This window comes from Mus caroli, chromosome 13 (genome assembly GCF_900094665.2).
Source record: "Mus caroli chromosome 13, CAROLI_EIJ_v1.1, whole genome shotgun sequence".
Classification (NCBI taxonomy): domain Eukaryota; kingdom Metazoa; phylum Chordata; class Mammalia; order Rodentia; family Muridae; genus Mus; species Mus caroli.
This window is the reverse complement of record NC_034582.1, coordinates 60,365,772-60,386,544: the sequence shown is the minus strand read 5'-3', so window position 1 is coordinate 60,386,544 and position 20,773 is coordinate 60,365,772. Positions and strand designations below refer to the sequence as shown.

The window sequence follows — 20,773 nt, the reverse complement described above, 5'->3', positions numbered from 1 at the left end:
TTGTGGATAGATATTGTTTAATTTCAATTTGTCTTGAAATACCTTTTTTTCTCCATCTATGGTGATTGAGTTTAGGTTGGCATCTGTGCTTTTTTAGAGGTTGCAAGATATCTGTCAGACTCTTCTAGCTTTTAGAGTTTCTGTTGAAAAGTCATGTGCAATTCCAATAGGTCTGCCTTTGTATTTCCCTTTGCTGCTATTAATATTCTTTCTTTGTTTCTTAGATTTTGTGTTTTGATTACTATGAGGTGGGAGGATTTTCTTTTCTGGTCTAGTATAATTTGTGTTGTCTAAGCTCCTTGTATGTTTATAGGCATCTCTTTAGATTGGGAAAGTTTTCTTCTATGATTTTGTCAAGAATATTTTCTGGGCCTTGGATCTGGGGCTCTTCACCTTGTTCTATTCCTATTATTAGGTTAGGTCTTTTCAAGGATGTCATGTTTGTGTAGGGAATTTTTTAGCTTTAACATTTTCTTTGACAGATATCAATTTCTTTTGTTGTATCTTGTATGCCTGAGAGTCTCTCTTCTATCTCCTGTATGTTGTTGATGATGCTTGCATCTGTTGTTACTGTTCCCTTCCTTAAGTTTCCCATCTCCAGGATTCCCTCAGTTTGTATTTCCTTTATTGCTTCTATTTCCATTTCCGGGCTTTAAACAGTTTTATTTATCGCCTTTACCTGTGTAGTTGTATTTTCCTGTATTTCTTTAGGTGATTTATTTCCTCTTTAAAGTCCTCTACCCATTTGATTGTATTTTCCTGTATTTCTTTAAGAGATTTATTGATTTTATCTTTAAAGGCCTCTATCATCTTTACAAGATTGGATTGAAGGTCATTTTCTTGTGCTTTGGTTGTGTTTGGATATCTAGGGCCTACTGTAGTAGGGTTATCATATTGTCCTGGCTTTTGTTGATTGTATTCTTTTGAGGGTCTTTTGCCATTTTGATGGCTTTAGTCCCTGGATGTTCTGGTTGTAGTAGGTATTGGGAAGCCACCTAACCTTGATGATCCTGGTGTGGCAAGCCTCTGATGGGTATCCTTGGGCTGTATGGTTCCAGATCAGGTCAGGTCATGGTCAGGTGGTCTGAGAGGTAGTGGGAGAATGGGGGTTCAGCGAGGATAGCACATGGCTCAGGAAAGCTGGGGGGGGGTGTGCCCCAGAAGATTCTGGAGGCAAGGAAGATGGGTGCAGGAAGGGAATCTATCCTGTATGCTTCTGGACCAGCAGATGAAGGTAGGAGGAGAGGTGGTGGGATTCTCTAAAGTTGGATTCTTTTCCTTCCTCATTCAGTGTAGAAAGAAAGAAAGAAAGAAAGAAAGAAAGAAAGAAAGAAAGAAAGAATGAATTATAAGTAATAGAGGGCTCACATTTTAAATCTAACCTTTTGCTTCTGTTTATTCTCCAGGGCCTGCTCTCTTTTCTGAGTGCTCCGCTCATAGGCGCTCTCTCTGATGTTTGGGGCAGGAAGCCTTTTCTCCTTGGCACGGTCTTCTTTACCTGCTTCCCTATCCCACTAATGAGGATTAACCCATGGTAAGTTGCTGAGCCCGTCACTATCATACTGGTGTGGTCCTATGTAAATAAAATTATTTTGGCCACTGCTCCTAATCCAAATATTCAAAATGTAAAATGATCCCAATGTTTTTGAGCACTGATGTAACACAATTATGAATGGGTCAAGTGTATATAAACTTTCCCTCATCATAATGAACAAGTATTTAAAGAAATGAAAAAGTATTTAAAAAAATTGTATAAAATGACTTAGACTATGTGTATAAGGGATATATAGAATATGAATAATTTCTATTTTATATCTGGGTCCTATACTTAGGATAGCTTATCATATACATGCATAATTCCAAAAGGAGAAAAAAATCCAAAAATCAAAAGAATTCGAATCATTTATGAACTCAACCTTTACCTTAATCTGCAGAATACTCTTTAACCATTTCAAAATAAACTACTTTACTTGAAGAAATTTAAAATGTCTTTAAGAGTAGCTGGTATGTCATGCTATCAGTTGTAGGGGGTCAGTGCTGAAAGTGTGGTAACAGTTCCTGCCCTGACCACTGTGGCTTGGTTGACTTTGTGAATGTACTGTTTTTGTTGTCTCATTGCATTGTGGCACTAATGAGCATTATTTCACTTGTACACTACATGAAGACCATTAGCTTATTCTAAAGCATGATACGAATTTAATCACCTTTTCTCCTTCAGTATAATGAATCCAGATAATTTAATTATCTTAAAGGAGTTAGGATTTTTCTCAAGTGTCTTTTTTCCCCTTGTTTTAATTTTAATTTTCTTAGACAATGGAATAGTATCTTAGCCAGTATTTGAAAGAAGCCATCTAGGAAAGGCTATGGCAAGCAAGTGAGTTTCCTTGAGATGGCCCACTGTTTTCCATGGCTGCAGTGGGTGCGCTCTGGAGAGGCACAGCAGAGAATTCATTCCAGGATTGCTTCTAAACTGGTGACATGCCTTTCCTGCCACTGTCATAGCCTAGTGATTCCTGGGCATTAGCTACCCTTTTGGGCAAATTTCCTTCAGATCAACACAAAGATGAACTTAGATGAATTAATGCTGTTTGGATGAATTAATGACTTTATCAAATTCCTGATTTGATTCAAATAATTTTAAGAAGAAATATTTTTCTTTTCTTTTATTGGATATTTTCTTTATTTACATTTCAAATGTTATCCCCTTTCCCGGTCCTACCCCCCCACCGCCCCAGAAATCCCTACCCCATTCCCCCTCCCCCTGCTTCTGTGAGGGTGTTCCCCCCACCCACTGGCCCACTCTCACCTCCCTGCCCTGGCATCCCCCTACACTGGGACATAGAGCCTTCACAGGACCAAGGGCCTCTCTTCCCATTGATCTGACAAGGCCATCCTCTGCTACATATGAGGCCGGAGCCATGGGTTGCTCCATATGTACTCTTTGGTTGGTGGTTTAGTCCCTGGGAGCTCTAGGGGGTCTGGTTGGTTGATATTGTTGTTCTTCCTATGGGATTGCAAACCCCTTTAGCTCCTTCTTTCTCTAGCTGGGAAAGCTAGAGAAAGCTGGGGACCTCGAGCTCAGTCCAGTGGTTGGCTGTGAGCCTCTAATCATCAGGCTCTGGCAGAGTCTCTCAGGATACAGCTATATCAGGCTCCTGTCAGCAAGCAATTGTTGGCATCAGCAATAGTGTCTGGGTTTGGTGTCTTTATATGGGATGGATCCCCAGGTGGGACAGTCTCTTAATGGCCTTTCCAAGAAGAAAGTTTAAGGAGATGGTTTTAGTTGTTTGGTCTGAAAGATATAGTTAGAATCAAGAATCAAATATGTTCCCTCATGGAATGGTAAGTACAACCTGCACAGTAAGGAATACAATGAGCTTTCATAAATTGCACCAAGAAGAAAAATAGTCTTGGGTCAGATTTGTGATCAAGTAAAAACATTCATTCTAGATCAAATCCAAGGATGAAACCACAGATGTGATAAAAAGCAAGGCCATGTGAAACCGTTGCTTTGAACTTACAAAGAGCTTATAGAATTAAGTACTACTTTGAACTCATTGTCAACATCCTTCTGTAATTACTGCGTTATATAACATTCTATCCACGATGTAATTTAATAAAGAACTTTTGTCTAAGAAAGTATAAAAAGGCCAGAGAGAAGAAATATAGTGTAGCTATTGGGGCTCTGCTCCATCTAACAAATGTATGTATGTGTGGCATTTGGGACTCTGCTCCATTCACCAAATGCATATATGTCTGTCTGTTTATATGTGTGTACAGTATGTCTATATGTATGTATCTATATGTGTGTGAATACATGCATATGTAGGTATATGTGTATGTATATAAGTATGCATGTACACTTGTGAAATTGATGAAACAGATGGTCAGGCCCAGCCAGTGTGTGTGTGTGCGCGTGTGTGCACGTGCATGCCTGACTTTTGTTCTTTATTTTTCTTTCTCTCTGAAAATGCCAAAAGTCATTTCTAGTCCCAGAACAGTAAGAGTTAAATTGCCAGAAGCTGTCAGCTTCTGGCCACCAGAACAGTAAGAAAGTTAAAACATGACCAGAAGTTATCATCCTAGCTATGTCCTACCTCAGTACCTGAGTGCCAGGGCTGGTCTCTGGCAAGAATTCCTGGTGCTGAAATGTTCTACCTATGAGAAAATACATTGATATGGTTATCAGGAATTCTTGTTAATATTTATAAATTTGTTGGCTACCATAATAATTTTATTTTCTACCACATAATTAAGTTTTGCAAAATATTAACACGTCATACTTTTCTAGTGAGAAATTTTAAAAAACAAATCCCGTTTGCTAGCCTAAATTATTCTACTCATGTTACTAGTCTTTTGTCTAGGTGTATTAATGTCATCTGAAAGTAATTTTACCTCTTCCTTCTAGTTTTATGTATGTATTCACTGCTTTTTAAAACTTTATTAGCTAAAAAATAAAATGATGATTATGGGTTGTTTTTCTTTTTGTAAAGACTTGCAATTTTTCTTCATTAGACCTCAAGCTATTTTTTCTTTTCTTATTCTTTCCTTTTTATTTAAAACTTTTATTCTTCCTTCATTCTTTTTTCTTTTGTGTTTTTCTTTTTTCTTTTTTGCTAACATGTATGCCTTTCAATATTGTCAAAATTCCAGTTAATTTTATATTTGCCTTTAAGTATATATACAGATACCTGCGTTTATTTTCATTAGGGTATAATATTTACATGGTTATCTTTTACTTTGATTGTAAAGCTCTCTTGAATAATTTAAATAGTCTTTCAGTTGGTAGAAGATGATATCATTAATCATATTCTTTCTAAAACAATCTTTTATAGGTGGTATTTTGGCATGATTTCTGTATCTGGAGTCTTCTCAGTCACTTTCTCTGTAATTTTTGCCTATGTAGCTGACTTCACTCAAGAGCACGAAAGAAGTACTGCTTATGGCTGGGTAAGATAGTAAGCTTTTTGTTTGTTTGTTTTGAAACAAAAACTGAGATAGGCCAAGTTGACTTCAAACGTAGAGTCTTCCTCTTAGGGCTGGTATTGTGGGTTTTTAGTAATTTTCCTGTCTTAGAATTTTTTGTTACTTTGAGGCCTGCCTCAGATTCAGTAAATGTCGTGCACTTCAGCTCCTCCCCCCTCTGCTTTCAGGGTGCCAGGACGGCAGGCGTTTGCCATGATGCCCAGCTTGGAGACTTCCTAACACTAGAGCAATAATTGCCATTTTACTAAAACTTGACTGGAAATTGAGGTTTAAAATAACACCAGAAATAGATTTGAGAAATGTGAGGATCTCAGCACTGTGTCTCAGGCACTCGTTTGAGACATAACACTATAGTGGGGAAGAGGCTATTCATTTAGCATATAGTTGTTGAATATCAAAAGTTATAGGAGACTTTGTGATAATTTGATAGTATACAGTCTCATTCTCTAAGTTGATATTAGACAATCTCATTCTCTCAACTATAATGATATTATAGTTACAAAAGGGAACAACTATTAGAAAATGTAAGCAGAAGCATTTTATTTATTTATTTATTTATTTATTTATTTATTTATTTATTTGGTCAGAAGCGCAGAAGATCACATTCAAGGTGGGCTGTGTTAGCTATCAGAGCTGTGAAAATATGTTTTCCTTTCTGAAACTGTAGTGTAGCCAATTTAAGCTTATCCTTGACTATCTTAGAACTAAATGAGACTCAGACTATGGTTATTTTATTTGGCTTTGACAAATACTGGGGGTGGGGGTTAACCCCTAATCTACACCATGAAAGGCACCATGAGAGGAGAGATGGACAATATGGGTTTAGGTAATTTTAAACAAAAACATAAAGTAGCCTACTTGACAGTATCATCAGGTGCTATGAGATCTTTGGCTTCATGAAAACCTAAGTAATATTGTTCCCATAACATTTGAGGATGCTACCCCATGCTCACTCAACATCTTAAGAGAGTATAGTACTGCTCCCACAACTATTTGCATGTCTTTGCAATTTGTGGTGCATTTATGTGCCTGCCTGGATTTTTTTCAAATAAACTAGGATCTCTGTCATCATCCGATACTTGATAAATATTGAGTTTCTGGAATTAGTTTCCCAAATGAAAGTTCTCCACATCTTTATTCCTCATTCCAAAATACAGCCTTTAAAACTTTTTAGCATAGAATACCTTTATATGTGTTGTATTTTTGTATTCACTTGTGGAATAATAGATGATATAAGAATGCCATTGATTTATCAGGAGTCATGGTCAGATACAGTGATTTCTGTTGTTTCCTTTTAAATAACACTGTTACCTATTCTCTTAAAATTCCATACATGTATTTAATGTACTTTGATTATATCCATCCCATACTCCCCCCAAATCCATCATGTCTTACAATTTATGTCCTCTTTATTATTTTTTTCTTAACTCACTGGGTTCTTATGTGACTTCTTTTATTTAAATAGACTCTTCTAGTTTTAATAACTTATCAGTATGCTTTTGATACTCTAATGTGTATATAATTTAGAGAATGAATTCACATTATATTTATAAATGGAGAACATAGGGGTACAGTGTAATAAGGCCATGGCCTCTAACCAGAAGGCTTCAACCTTTCCAAAAATCTTTTGTACTGTCTTTTGTATGGGTTTTGGAATGGGGATGCTAATTAATGATCACACCCAGGATCCTGAGTATGCTAGTCAGTCTACTACTTAGCTATATATTCCCTCCCTCCCTCCCTTTTCCTTCTTTCAGTCGCAGCCATTTCTCTTAAGAACACCAGCTTATCCCCTACCCCTACCCCCACTGTGGTAATGAAATAGCCATAAAGTCACAAATGGGTGTGTGGGAATGTATAGTGTTTTTGAATGAACCAGTTATTGGTGTTTCTTAGAAATTTGTAGATTTCATCATCAGCTCTTCAGTGATTTTGTTTTTTGAGATAGTCTCACTCTCTAGCCCTAGAACTAGCCTTGAACTCAGATTATAGGAATAAACTACTATCACATGCTAGGCAAGTGCTGTGTTGCAGGAATTGTTTTCATACTCTTCTTTGCACATGTCTGTTTTCCAATTAAACAAACAACAGTGAATGTTCTATGAGGAGAGTTTCTACAGTGTTAATTTATATCATATGTTAATCATTGCTCCCCAGCATATCTTCACTTAGTTAACAGTGTGTGAATACATTTTTAAGCAAAATTGCTTTTCTTCTTTTTAATTCTTAAAATTTATATGGAACATATTTGTCTTGCTGAAACTAAGAGAGGGGACTGGAGAGATGGCTTAGCAGTTAAGAGCAGTTAGTTGTTCTTATAGAGGATTCAGGTTTGATTCCCAGCGCCCACATGGCAGCTCATAACCAAGCATAATTTCAGTTCTTCTTCTGACCTCTATGGGTAACGGGCATGTACGTGGTGCTCACATAGTCACTTATAAAATAAATCTTTAAAATAATAATAATAAAACAAAAACCGAGAGGTTAGCTGCAGCTATGCAGCTGTGTATCTTCAGTGTGTGGGACTCCGGAAAGAGCATGCTCTCTCCACTGATGTTTCTATTAGGATCCTAAATGATTGTACTTTTCCCCATAGGTCTCAGCCACCTTTGCAGCTAGTCTGGTTAGCAGCCCAGCCATTGGGACATACCTCTCTGCAAACTATGGAGACAGTCTTGTTGTGCTAGTAGCCACAGTGGTGGCTCTCCTAGACATCTGCTTCATTTTGGTAGCAGTTCCGGAATCTCTATCAGAGAAAATTAGACCTGATTCCTGGGGAGCTCAGATTTCTTGGAAACAAGCGGACCCTTTTGCGGTAATTGTATTCCTGGTTACTGGCAACTTGAATATCAACAGTTTATGAAGACTAGAGTGAATTTATGTATAATGAAAACTGTGGAAGAGGCAGAAAGGAAGGTCAGAATGTCAAGGTCATTCTCAGCTGCATATTGAGTTTGAGGCCAGCCTTGGCTCCATGAGACCCTGGATCAGAAAAAGAAAGAAAACCTTGTAGTTAAAATTATTTAGAAGAAGTTACTTTACAAATCAGAGAAAATCAGTTTTTCTTAGAGAGTTGTGTAGAATTTTTTTTAATGGTCTGTTTATAAGATGTTCAGGATGTCTTAGAGAAGTTACATGAAAATAGTGAGTCACTATCAAAAGAACACTGACGAGTGTTTTTTGCCCTTTGTTTATTCCCAGTCATTAAAGAAAGTTGGAAAAGATTCTACTGTCTTACTGATCTGCATCACAGTGTTTCTCTCATATCTTCCTGAAGCTGGGCAATATTCAAGCTTTTTTCTCTATCTCAGGCAGGTGAGTAGTAGGTTTCTAAAAGCCTTTCAACATGTAGAATATCAAAGATTGGGATTTGTCTAAGATAAATTGAGGAAACCATTGTTTCTAGAGACTTTATAAGCAGGGACCTTGTATAATCCAGTGATTTCAGTGATGGCCTCCCTCATAAGTGACTGGAACTACAGGCGTGCATAGCTTCTTGCTGAGGCAGGGGTGTTCTCAGAGCAGTCTACCTATCTTTGCCTTCCAAATGCTGGGATTAAAGTCATCCACTATCAAATCTAGCTCTGAGACCCTATTCTAAAATAGGGTTTAGATTGAACCAAATTAAGAAAATATACAGAGCTGTCATTATCTTTTCACCACAGGTACACAATTGGTACCAAAGTGGTTCATTGGTACCTTTTATGAGCCTGTGTACTTTTATGCATTAGCACTGATCAGTCTATAGTTTGTGATAAGTTCACTGTTGCTTTTGCTTCCATGTTTTAGTGAATAAAGCTGATAATAATAGGCTGCCTCTACTTCTCTTAAGCACTGAAATTATAGGCATGAACTACCCCACCAGTTAAGATTTTGTAATTGAATATGATGAGATAGTAATAGAAAAGCCAGAAGTTCTAGCTCTAGAATTTTTGTTGTCCAGTTGTGATTGGGAGGAAGATACTTATTTATGAAGTAAAACTGTATAAGGTTATTTTTAATGTATGTTCCTATATTTTATAGAATTTTAGTAGAAGACAAAGTAATATTTTTTAAAAGTATTAATTATTTCATGGTTACTGTTATAGTTGGAGGTTTAGAAGTCAATTGCCAGTCAGACTCAGCTGCTTACTTAGAAGTGTATGGGAGATTGTTAAAGCACAACCATCTTAGGACATCCCTTAGAGTTGGATGGAATTGGTCTTCAGTGTGTTCTGGCATCTTATTGCATTTCTCCCTTTCCTTCCCTTCTGTTCTTTATTCTGTTGTCCACATAAATTTAAAATACACCCAGACTCAAGAGCCACTGACTTGACTGGTAGTCCAGTTCTGCTTTGGCAACATTAAGTTGAATTACTTTCTTTTATACTTTTTTGTATGCTTTCATTGTCTCCACTGACATAGACTGATTAAGAGAGGAAATACTAAATAAACATGAGACATAATAACATTTTTTTAAAAATTCACAATTCATGCCTACTAATTACAACTATTTTATGTCATATTTAAATATAAATTATAGGGGTTTTTTCAGCTTCTGTCTCTGTCCTAATTTCTACTGTTCTTGTGAACTTTCCTCAATTATTTTTCCTACCATTTCTTACTAATTATATCTCTAACACCTGTATTACAAAAGTATTTTTTTTGTTTTATTTTGCTTTTGTTTTTACAGGTTATAGGTTTTGGATCTGTGAAAATTGTAGCATTCATAGCTATGGTAGGAATTCTGTCCATTGTGGCTCAGGTGAGTGTTTCTTTACACGTGGGTTAAAGTGACATAGTTTTTGTTTTGTTTTTTTCCCCTTCAATCCTGATAGCCTCAGATCTATAGTAAGTCAAGGGTACAAGTTTCTAAGAGTTCCTCCAAACTGTTGCCTCAGCTGTGATGTGTCTTGCTCATGTAGAGAACCTCACTGAATTCAGGTAGCTGGCAGGGACACAGCTCAAAAAACTGGGTCATTCACAGACTATTCAGGTCCTCGGGATTCAGTAGACCTTCACACATACTTACACACTTCCAGAACAACTAGTTTAAGGGGGTGGTGAAATGATTCAGCAAGACATGCTTGTCACCAAGCAATGACCTGGGTTCAGTCTCCAGAATCTACATGGTAGAAGAAGAAACCTGTTTCTTGAAGATTGTCCTCTGATCTTCATGTACTTGCTGGGACATATATACAAATATGGAACAAATAGGTATAAAACTATTTTAAAGGAAAAATAACCAGATACTATAAAATTAACCAGAGGAATGCGTTTCAGTGTTTCCTTAATGGCAAAAAATTAGGTAGAAAGAAATGTTTTATAGATCCTGCTATCTCCAGGACTAAACAGATAAGAATCAATACATTACAACATATGTAGTAAACACTTTCCAACCTATTACAGTTGTCAGTCCAGAAAGGCAAGGGTATATGTCCTGTTGTCTTTCAGGAGCATTCAGTGCAGCTTTTGTGGATTGCCTAGAGGCTTGTTCCCTTGAAATGGTATCTAGGCCAAGCTTCATGTTCTTCTGTGATTAACTCTCTGCAGAGGAAATGAGCAGTCTGGGAAACTAACTTGTCCAACCAAATGAAAGAATGACAAGGCTCTTGGGAATGCATGCGAGCAAAGGCTGTTCCATGCTGTTTTTGTTTTGGCTGTATCAACAAATTCAGATTATGCTAAACATCCAAGTTTATTGTGATTTTTGTTGTTGTTTATTTTTTTTACATTAACCTTAGCTGTTTGTCCTTGGGTGCCTTTATCTTCATTTTCATACTGTCTCTACCAGTTGTATTTAACAGAATATATATTTATTAAAGCTCATATCATTGGTAATTTTGTGAAATTGTTAACTGCTGAACAATAAGTGCTTGTTGACATTCTCCAAGGAAGACTAAGGTGTAGTCTTTCTGGTCATGATAACTGGAGTGCAGCTGTGTCAACCGTGGGAGAGGTACCAGTAGAGAACCAGCTAGATGGCTTCTCTGGAAGAAGATCGAAAGCTTTAAATCCTGGCCAGCACTGGAGCTCCTGAAACTCTGTTTCCACAGAGTTATCACTACTGCCTCGCCTTAGGGATCATAGACTGTCAGTGTCCCTTTAGAGGTCCAGTGAGTGGACTTTACTAAAAGAGCTTATGCTCTGAATTTGAGTTTGTGATCAAATTCTTGTGTGCTCATGTGGCATCTCAGAGCTGTCTTCTTTCCTTTGCAGACAGTCTTCCTTAGCAAATTGATGAGATCACTAGGGAATAAGAACACTGTCCTCCTTGGCTTGGGTTTTCAGATGCTCCAGCTTGCCTGGTATGGTTTTGGATCTCAGGCCTGGTAAGCCTCTTCTAATTCACGTATTATCAAAACAAACAAAAAGACCGAATTAACAGATGTAAACCATTTAACTATGTTTAAAGAAGGGCTATTTCATTAGTTTGATGTATTCAACATTTTACCCATGGGCAAGAGTGGAACTAGATGATTTAATATGACCTGTAAAGATTTTTACTAAATCTGGAGTCATTGCTTAATTGAATGTGTGTTGTCATCTACCAGCCCTGTAATAAAGTTCTCATGAGCTCATGATCTCCCCTCCCCTTCCCTCCCCTCCCCCCTCCCCTCTCTTTCTCCTTTTCTCTCTTTGGGAGTAAGTGGTAAGTGGGTTTGTGTTTGGTTTTTGAAACAGTCATGTATTGTAGCTCAGGCTGGTCTCAAACCTGTAGTAATTCTGCCTAGGTCTCCTGAATGCTGGTATTATAGGTATGAGCCACCAGATGGCTTTGTGCCCACTTTCTCTTTTAACTGTTTGAGAATATCGTATATGTTTTGATTAGATGTATTCTCTATTCCCTCCATTCTAACTTTTCCCTTACTTCATGTGATCTTTTGCTTTTAAACTCACTATGTCCACTTGGTACTTGGTACTGTGTGTAGACGTATAGGACATCTAATGGAACATGAGTAACTTCTCAGGGTCTGCATCTTTAAAGAAAATGGACATTCCCCACCCCTTTCCCCAGAAGCTATCAGTTGTCAGTTAGCTCTTCTGATTAGGATGAGACTTCATGAGCTCCTCCATCCATGCTAGTATTTTGGCTGGCCAAATCTTGTGCAGGTCTTGCCGTGAGTTCACATGTGCAACAGTGCTGTCATGTCTTGTAAATACCGTTTTACTGCACTACCTCTAACTCTTTAAATGTTTTCAGATTTTAACCTCTCTTTTCGGATGATCCCCAAGCCTTGTAGGAAGGAGGCATGATCTAAATGTCTGGTGTCAAAGTGAGCTCTGAAGCCTTATCCTCTGTACTTCTCCTTTTTAAACATAGTCATACAGTCTCAGGATATGACATCAAAACAAAAAGACATTGAATAACAGCTGCCTATAGATGCTTTGCTGGCATACTTAACTTAGTAATATCATAAAATAAAGCAGTGATTAACATGAATGCCTTCTCCAAAGTCATGTGAGTATCCTAAGTTAGTTTTAAGTATTCATATTTTAGCTTCCTGTAAATGGAAAGAATGATCAAATTAAGGCCTATTAATTAAAAAGAACAAAAAAAGTTCCTTTTTTTTTGGTATGGCAAGTGTCCTTATGCACCTGATTGCTAGATACTGCAGAGTCTTAGTCTCCATATTAGACATGAATTGGTTCTTTGCATTCACAAGTGGAACTATTAGAAATGTTTTTATCAATAGAGATTAGCTGGGAAGAAGATATATGAAATGCTGATTTCATTTGAACCATTTATTCTGTATTATATTTTGCCTAAGATTGACTTGGCTGGTCCTTCTCCTCCTCTTCTTCCTCTTCCTCCTCCTCCTCTTTTTTTAAAATGTGGTGTGTGTGTGTGTGTGGGTGTGTGTGTGTGTGTGACCTGTGATCTCTAGTTCAGTTATCTAGATAGTCAAAACACTTTAAGTGTTAAAAAGACTTTATGATAATGAGATGTTTCATTTTCAGCAAAGACTATCCCAAGGAAGTATATAGCTCAGTGGGGCATAAGAGCCTTGAATCTTAATTCTCATATTGTTATGACTCACATAAACATTTTCCTTCAACTGAGGAAAGCACTAAGAGCTGAAGTAAACAGACTTCATTCATTTGGTAGCAGACAGTGGTATTGAGGCTGACAGACCACATAGCCCAGGGGTAGTTGTGAAAGACAGGAAGTCAGTGGGTGTGTGTATGTGAGGGAGGTGGATAGAGATGTGGTGTTTATTTAAAACAAATAAAGAAGACCGGCATCCTTTTAAGAACTTTATTGAGTCTATACTTGAAAATGGCAGTAGGGTAACCTGTGATCAGTTTTCATAGTATGGATTCTTTCACACAGAGACTTACTTTGTAGCCTACACTGGCCTTGAATTCAGGCTACTTCTACCTGAACCTTTTAGATTTGAGATTACTAGGATTACTGAAAAAGCCATGCTTTGCCCAGGAAATCCATCTTTAAATAGGGAAAAATAAATATAATGGAAATGAAGAAACTACAAAGCATTTGACCTATTACCATATTGACTAAAAGCATCTTAAAGCCTGACTGAAGCTTCCCTTAATCCTTTCAGGATGATGTGGGCAGCAGGAACTGTGGCTGCCATGTCCAGCATTACATTCCCAGCAGTCAGTGCCCTCATCTCTCGGAATGCAGAGTCAGATCAGCAAGGTGAGATTTGTACTCCTTGAATTTGTTGCCTTCATCTGGAACCTCTCTGTCCTGAAGTTTGAAATTCTGCACTCTCCACAGCAATAGCAATTGACAACAGTGGCCCCTGTCACAGGAGTATACCTGCTTATTTTGTCAGTATAGAAGTTCTGATTTCCTCCTTGCTCACACTTAAGCAATCCAGACTCAGCAGTCAGGTTATTATATTAGTAAGAGTTAGAAAGAGCAAATATCAATTTCTAATCTCAGTTCTGATTTTATATTGCCATCAGGATTAACCAGTTTACAATTGTATTTCAGCAGATTTCTGTGAATAGCAAATTGGTAATGGAATAGCCACTAAAGTTAAGTTGAAATAATCCAGAGTCTTAGAAGCTTAATTTAAGAAATGGATCTTTGAAAGGATGAAGAAAAAATTGTTTGGTTGTTAGTAATTGGATATAAGGAGAGATGAAATAAGTTAGAGCTGCTGTGTGGAAAATAGACTTTATTTCTTCTTCCTCTACCTGTTTCCTTTTTTAGCAAATTCTGATGCCAAAAATTAACCACCTTTTCTCCATCTTCTAATGACCAGCCTTACTGTAATCAGGAAGTAGGAGATTTTATTTCATATTTTATTTTATTGTAAATATTCATTGTAATATTTATTTGTGTTACAGGAAAATAGAGAATTTTAGAGGACTTATAAAATGTTATATGTGTGTGTGTGCATGCATATATGTATATGTATAAAATAACACATATAAACATAGTGGTTTGATTTTGTTTCATGCCAGTATCAAACTCAGTGCCTAGAATATACTAGGCTACACCTCTGTCCCTAAAAGGAAATTTTTTAAACTCTTAGGACTTTTAAATTTTTCAACAAAAATTAAAATTTAAGAGATAGTTTATTCATTATATTACATCTGTTTTTTCACATAATGAATTTGCTCTTATATGTATCCATTCTTAGATTTATGGACTTTAAGTGACACCCTTTGTGTGTCACCATTAGCTCATCTGGGTATGAATACTATTAAACTTGACTGTTTGTGACTTACAGAAGTATCCATTTCATATTCATATTAATGTTTTGCTTATCATATTAGAAAGTAGAGATATCTAGAAATTGGTGTTTCCAGAATTTTTGAGTGGAAGTCTGCATGAGATGGAAGGTTGCAGATGATAACCCATGGGCAGGAGGAGCCTGTTTATATTCTAAACTGTCTGAGGAGAGGACATACTTATTATTGTACATGAACAATTAAATGGGACAAGGAAGTCTTAATCCATAGAAAAATGAAATTATTTCATAAAGGAAATGATAATTTTGTATTTTATTATTTTCCATTAAATGGTAGATTGAGTCCAAAAGGATCAGAAACTGAGTTTATTTTTTCTCCTTGTAAACCTATTCAATAGATATAGTATATCCAAAAAAGAACATTTGTATAATGAATGAAAATATCATGATGAAACCTAATGGCTGTAATAGGTGCTATAAGATAATTAGCCTAAGCTATGATGACTCGGTCCAGTCATATGTGTGTCATAGTATGATAGAGAGTGCTAGAGAAGCTCTGTAGGTTGAAGCACTTTTCTAAGAAGACTGACTTCCCTCTCACTGTTGTGGTTTAGGGGTTGCCCAGGGGATCGTAACTGGAATACGAGGGCTGTGCAATGGCCTAGGGCCAGCACTATATGGCTTCATATTCTACATGTTCCATGTTGAACTGAGTGAGTTGGGCCCAAAATTGAATTCTGATGATGATCCCTTACAGGTAACTTGGTGGTCTGTATAATAATGGTTGTGTTTGATTATTGCATAATCTTGTAGCTTTAAATCTCTATTTGTTTATTATCAAATTGTATTTGACAGTAGCAAAGTCTGTTTTCATTACTTGGAGTCAGAAAGAGTTCATAACAGGGATTTGTTGTCTTATATGGAAAATATGTATCTGTACTTTATATTCTTTTTTCACCTATATAGTCACTATGAACAGTATGCTATTATCTGGCTAGATTCAATCTAAAAAGAAATTACCTAAAAATGTAACTAAAGGGACTTGAAATGTAGCTCAGTTGGTAGGTGTGTGCCTAAAATGTACAAAACTCAAAAGTGTGATGGTGCAAGCTTATAATTCTGGCACTCAGAAGGTAAAGGCCAGAGATTTTAAGTTCACAGTTGGTTATTCTTAGTTACATAAGTATGAGGCCTGCCTGGGATACAAGAGAGCCTGTCTTACAAACAAACAAACAAACAAACAAACAAAACTTACCAAAAGTGAGATAATGTACTTCCATTTTTAAAAAGAGAAACATAGAAACATTTAATATAGTTCTTTATAAGTGTGAAATTATTAATGTTCTATTTAGAAATGCATGATCTGAGGTCGTAAGATGAGATTACAAAAAGAAAATTGCTGGTTTTCGACATTATTGGTTAGGTTCTATTAACTAGAAATGGCATAAAAAGCAATGATAAGTTACCCGGTATTATTTTCCAAACACTAAACTGTATTAGAATTTGCCTTGGTTAATGAAATATACAGGCTTATGAGAAAACCATTAACTATATAGTGCTTTTTAAAAAAAATCATTCAAAACTAGTTTAGAGTTTAAGAAAAGATCCTAACCATGAAGGGTATGGGAATGCATGCTTCTAATCCTAGCATTTGGGGGGATATTGGCAGAAGGGTTGTGATGTTAAGGCCACTCTAAATAGCTCAAGACTCTGTCTTAAATCAAAACAAAAAACCTTAACTAAACTTTGTCTTCATTTGTTTTTTGTTTTTTTATCCATCAGGGAGCTTTCATCCCAGGCCCACCATTTTTATTTGGAGCATGTATAGTTCTTATGTCTTTTTTGGTTGCCTTATTCATCCCTGAATACCGTAAAACCAGTGGAGTTCAAAAACATAACAACAGCATCAGTGGCAGCCTAAGCACACCCCCTGAACGGGGCAGTGATGAGGACATTGAGCCATTACTGCAAGACAGCAACATCTGGGAGCTTTCCTTTGAAGAGCCTGGAAATCAGTGCACTGAGCTATAACCCAGTAGTAATGGAGATTCTGCAGACACCATCTCTGAGAGCCATAGAGGAAGCTGCACCGCGTGGAGACTTCATGGTGCTGGAGGGGCGATGCTAGCAGCATCCTTTGGGCCACGTTTAATAAGTTACTCTTCCTATACCTCTGCCCTTCACTCTTCTGTCTCTGTCTGTTCTTTTATTCCCATTATTGTTTTTCTTTCTTTATATATATTCTAGGAAAGATTGAAAATTCTTCAAGGTTATTTAGAATCTAGACTTTAAAACTTTAATAGAAAAATCATGTCTGTGGTAGGAAAGGTGGTCTTTCCCTTGAGTAACTAGAATAAGAGTGACAGATATTTTTCTGTCTTTTTTGGTAGAAGATTAGGACAATAGTGTTAACTGCCTCCTTTCATTGTCTTTCTGTGAATCATTCCCTCTTAGTCTATAAATGTTGATGAGTTGATTAAGAATCACATGGTATCAGGGATCTACTGAATTTCTCCAGAGGTTGGATGAAAACCTAGTTTTGCTTTCCCTTTATTTTCTCTACTTCTTAAGCTTCTCAAAAATGAACATTATTAATATTGATCCATGCTCACATTTATCAGATAAAGGAAATCTTTCTTAGAAAATTCAAGATATGTTGAACAAGCAGCTCAGATTCTTAGACTTTGTGTCCTGATTGAGGTTAGCCTTGGCAACATACTAAGAGCCTATCCCAAGGCAAAACAACCAATCATGAAGCTTTTTAGTGGCAACAAGGAAATCAGAGTATACTTCAAGAAAAGCTTTTTGTTTATTATTTTGTTTTAAAATTTTAAATATTCCTAAAAGGGGAGAGAGTAACAGATAGTAGTGTTTATTTCTAAGTTCATACTCATATGTTACTGTATGCTCTTCCCCGTGTCTCTTTGTCCTACTTCTGTTTCCCGTACCATATTCCTGCCTTAACTGTTAATGTAGAATGTGTTTGTTTTCAACTAATCTGAATCTTGGTATGTTTTTCCGAATCCCTTAGGAATGCGCACATCAAATTCCTTTCTAAAATATGAGGGTTAGTGGAGCTCAGTTTCATGATAAGTGTCTTGCTAATTTTTGAGGTGTTTTATGGACAAAGAAAACTACAGATTTTATATTTTGCTGCATAGTAAATGGACTATTAACTTGGGTCTATCTTCAACAAAGTACTCCTTTGAAAGTTTTATAGGTATGAAAACATGTAGATATTTGTAAGGATTTTAATTTTTTTGATGGGGGTGCTGTGTAAATCTTGTATTTATAAATAATGAAGGTATTGACAGAAAATATATACAACTTTTATAAGGGATCATGTATTGACTGAATACATTTAAAGGAAAATATATTTTGAAGCCTGTTCTGCCATGAACAGATATAACATATCTTTTTACTATGCTGTTGGTTTTTAGGTTAAGCTTCCTAATGCATAATAAATTTTCAATGGATACTTATATGGCTTAAAAACAATTTCTGTCATTGCTCTTTTGGGTTCTTTTTGGGGGTTGGGTGACTATCCACATAACTGAGTTAGTAATCTTTCAACTAATTAAAAAATGGTTTTAAAAAATGATTTTAAGTTTCTTGAAAATCACCCTTTAAACATAAGCCATATTTATAGAAACTTAAACAATGCTGCTATGGGTGTAGAAATATCTCTTCTTGTTCCTAATAGCTAGATGGTACAAAAAAACAAAATGAAAGCCAGAATCTGGAAAAAATTCTTGCTGCTCTTGGTGAGGAAAGAATTCAATATCCAGCATTCACATTGGAAGGATCACAACTGCTGCAACTCCAGCTTCAGGAAATGTGATACCATCTGGCTGTGCTTATTTGCACAAATCTACACTCAGACACTCCTACTGTTGGACTATCTCCATTTATTATGGCCTGCTAGACACCCTCCAGCCCTATATAAACTTCTATATGTTAAGGCCTTCTGAAGACTTCTACCCAAGGTCATTATAACAGATACACTGCTACATGCCACACCCTGCTGGATACATAGTCAGGATTTCTGTTGCTGCAATGAAACACCATGACCAAAATGCTAGTTGGGGAGGAAAGGGTTTATTTGGCTTACAGTTCTACATCACTGATTTTTATTAAAGGAAGTCAGGACAGCAATTCCAACAGGGCAGGAACCTAGAGGTAGGATTTGATGCAAAAGCCATGGAGGGGTGCTGCTTACTGGCTTCTCATGGCTTGCTCAGCTTGCTTTCCTACAGCCCAGGAATGGCACCAACTACAATGGGTTTGGCCTTCCCCTATCAATCACTAATTAAGAGAAAGCTTGCCTATAGCTCCATCTTATGGAGGCAGTTTCTCAGTTGAGGTTCCCTCCTCTCAGATGACTAGCCTGTGTCAGGTTGACAAAAAAACCACTAACACAATTGGCCTCTTGTCAAACTACATAAAAATACATTGCTATTTACCATTAAACCACCTTTCCTTTCTCATCCGTCCTCAAGATCTCACATTAAGAATATAACTTTAAAACTTTACAAATTTAAACACATTAAAAGTTCAGTCTCTAAAACACCCAATTTCTTAAAATCCAGTCTTTTAAAACTCGAAAACTCTCAACTGTGGGCTTCTGTAAAATCAAAAGTAGATACTTCAAGAGGGAAGAACCAGGGCACAGTCACAATCAAACCAAAACCAAACTCCAAATACATAAGTAACACAATGTTTGGGATTCATCTATGGTCTTTTGGGCTTCTCTAAGGGGCTTGAGTCACTTCACCTCTGCAGCACATGCAGCTTGTCTTCTAAGCGCTAGTTAGCTCCACTTCTCTGCTACTGCTATTTTTGGTGGTCATCTCATGAGACTACTATCTTCAAGATAATGGGATTTTTTGCTGTATCCGGGCAGCAGGAGTCCATCAGAGCCTTTTAGCTAGCAATATATATGGGTTATGCGCTAGAGGGCACCAGAACCTGATACCTAGAAATTTTTCTGTCCCAAAAAGGATGGTGTCCAACAGAAGTTGATACCTCAAGTATATGTAGAGTGGGAGTGTCCTGCAAGGGCTGATACCTAAAAGTTGTATGTTCTGGGAACACCTACTATCACTGCTTCATATACGCTGCTGATTTTCATTCTGTGTGGAATCCCCTATAAATTTGACATCCCATATAAATGTGTAAGTATTAAGCCTTAACTGAGCAACTCACCACTGTAGCTGCACCACATACACTTTGGATATCCGACCCTATTAGACAACCTTACACACACATACTCCAACTGAAATATACTGCTAGTTTTCAGGTTCTTGCTGAACACTGTCCTTTAGCAAAGCCACATACACTAGGTTCAGACCCTTCTGAACCTACCTGCCACATCACATACACTATAAGGTCCTCTTGGCCACCACTCTACCATTACAGCTCAAATATACTGCTAGAAATCAGGCTTTGCTGGATACCCAGTAAATCTCTGAAGCCCCATTTACAAGTACTGTTTCAAGTCCAAAAGGACCCCCTCCCAATACATACTGTCCCACATAAAGTGCTAAGTATCAGGCCTGGACAGCCTCCCTCCCATTGCTGCCAAGCAGACTCTGCTATTCATCAGACTGTGGAACATTCTCCACAGCTCACTGCCTGCACTGCAAGATGCCACTCCTCTACACCAAAATCCCACAAAGAAAGCTTTGTATAAGGTCCAGCTGGGTGCCCTCAACCCTGCCATCACTTCACATATTCCTGAGTATCAGCTGAATGTACTCCATCTGTCCACATAAAGTGTTAAGTATTGGGTCATGATAGTCATACTTCACCTGTTGCTGACCAATATACACTGATAATTTAAAGTCCATGCCAGAAACCTTCCTGTCACCATCTCATAAGTGTTTGGGTGTCAAGCCCAACTAGATAATAACTACATTGTAGTAACTCACGTGCAATGCTACATACCAGACCTTGCTGTATGCCAACCGACAGGCACTGCTTCACTATACTACTAAGGGGCAGGCTATGCAGGGGGGATGAAGTGGGCTTCAAGCAAGTCCTAATAGAAAATGGTGTATGTGAGATGGCAAGAGAGTTGGGATGTCCAATGAGGGCTTAATAATGTAGAAGCTTATATGTGAAAGTGACAGGTTATC

At 37.2% G+C, this 20,773-nt stretch overlaps 1 protein-coding gene across 1 annotated transcript in view; it reads left to right on the top strand.

Moving 5' to 3' along the window:
* The window catches only part of Mfsd14b (major facilitator superfamily domain containing 14B), a 59,224-nt gene extending 40,990 nt beyond the window's left edge, over window positions 1-18,234 (top strand). Inside the window, exons 4-12 of the mRNA XM_021180063.2 lie at window positions 1,407-1,534; window positions 4,836-4,950; window positions 7,583-7,801; window positions 8,188-8,301; window positions 9,659-9,730; window positions 11,185-11,297; window positions 13,533-13,630; window positions 15,251-15,393; window positions 16,419-18,234. Of these exons, the coding sequence (XP_021035722.1) occupies window positions 1,407-1,534; window positions 4,836-4,950; window positions 7,583-7,801; window positions 8,188-8,301; window positions 9,659-9,730; window positions 11,185-11,297; window positions 13,533-13,630; window positions 15,251-15,393; window positions 16,419-16,667 (1,251 nt within the window). The 3' untranslated portion in view covers window positions 16,668-18,234. The remainder of the gene's footprint in view (window positions 1-1,406; window positions 1,535-4,835; window positions 4,951-7,582; window positions 7,802-8,187; window positions 8,302-9,658; window positions 9,731-11,184; window positions 11,298-13,532; window positions 13,631-15,250; window positions 15,394-16,418) is intronic.
* Window positions 18,235-20,773: the final 2,539 nt, after the last annotated feature.